We start from the raw sequence: 1,126 nt of genomic DNA, 5'->3' as shown, positions 1-1,126 counted from the left end.
TTCCTTCTAATTAACTATTTTATGATATATTTTTTATTCAATATTTAAAAAGTGAGAATTCAATTGGTGCAATGGGTGAATCAGGCTTAGGTTCTGGTTTAGCAAATTGCATTAATCTCTCAAATTTGACACTTAACCTTCGGTAAAAACAGTTTATTTGTTTTGGATTGTGATATTTTTAATTTTTAAAACTAATTAAAAACAATTAAGCTCTTTTTTCTTTTTCTTTTTCTTTTTATTGTGCTTGCTTTTTTTTGTTCTTTCTCTGTTAATTTATTTAGCTCATCCTTTGATTTTCAAATTTTTTACTTTTATTATTAAATAATTAATTAATTAATCTTATTATTTCATGTTTTTTCTTCATTTTTTCCTTCTAATTAACTATTTTATGATATATTTTTTCTTCAATATTTAAAAAGTGAGAATTAAATTGGTGACGAAGGTGCATCAGGCTTAGGTTCTGGTTTAGCAAATTGCATTAATCTCTCAAAAATGACACTTGACCTTCGGTATAAACAGTTTATTTGTTTTGGATTGTGATATTTTTAATTTTTAAAACTAATTAAAAACAATAAAGCTCTTTTTTCTTTTTCTTTTTCTTTTTATTGTGCTTGCTTTTTTTGTTCTTTCTTTGTTAATTTATTTAACTCATCCTTTGATTTTCAAATTATTTACTTTTATTATCAATTAATTAATTAATCTTATTATTTCATATTTTTTCTTCATTTTTTTCTTCTAATTAACTATTTTATGATATATTTTTTCTTCAATATTTAAAAAGTTGTAATTAAATTGGTGCAATGGGTGCATCAGGCTTAGGTTCTGGTTTATCAAATTGCATTAATCTCTCAAATTTGACACTTCACCTTAGGTAAAAACAGTTTATTTGTTTTGGATTGCGATATTTTGAATTATAAAAACTAATTAAAAACAATAAAACTCTTTTTTCTTTTTATTGTGCTTGCTTTTTTTTGTTCTTTCTTTGTTAATTTATTTAGCTCATCCTTTGATTTTCATATTTTTTACTTTTATTATTAATTAATTAATCTTATTATTTCATCTTTTTTCTTCATTTTTTCCTTCTAGTTAACTATTTTATGATATATTTTTTCTTCAAATATTTAAA

General features: G+C 21.7%; 1 protein-coding gene across 1 annotated transcript; it reads left to right on the top strand. All coding sequences in view use genetic code 6, as the record gives it.

The window, feature by feature from the left end:
• Positions 1-71: 71 nt before the first annotated feature.
• TTHERM_002653363 (hypothetical protein) lies at positions 72-540 on the top strand (the record flags this gene model as incomplete). Its single annotated transcript, XM_012795155.1, has 2 exons — positions 72-142; positions 420-540. 2 exons carry the CDS (start codon positions 72-74, stop codon positions 538-540), a joined length of 192 nt encoding a protein of 63 aa, XP_012650609.1.
• Between the last annotated feature and the right edge of the window lie 586 nt (positions 541-1,126).

Source organism: Tetrahymena thermophila (assembly GCF_000189635.1).
Source record: "Tetrahymena thermophila SB210 genomic scaffold scf_8255500, whole genome shotgun sequence".
NCBI lineage: Eukaryota > Ciliophora > Oligohymenophorea > Hymenostomatida > Tetrahymenidae > Tetrahymena > Tetrahymena thermophila.
This window is presented reverse-complemented; position numbering and strand designations above follow the sequence as displayed.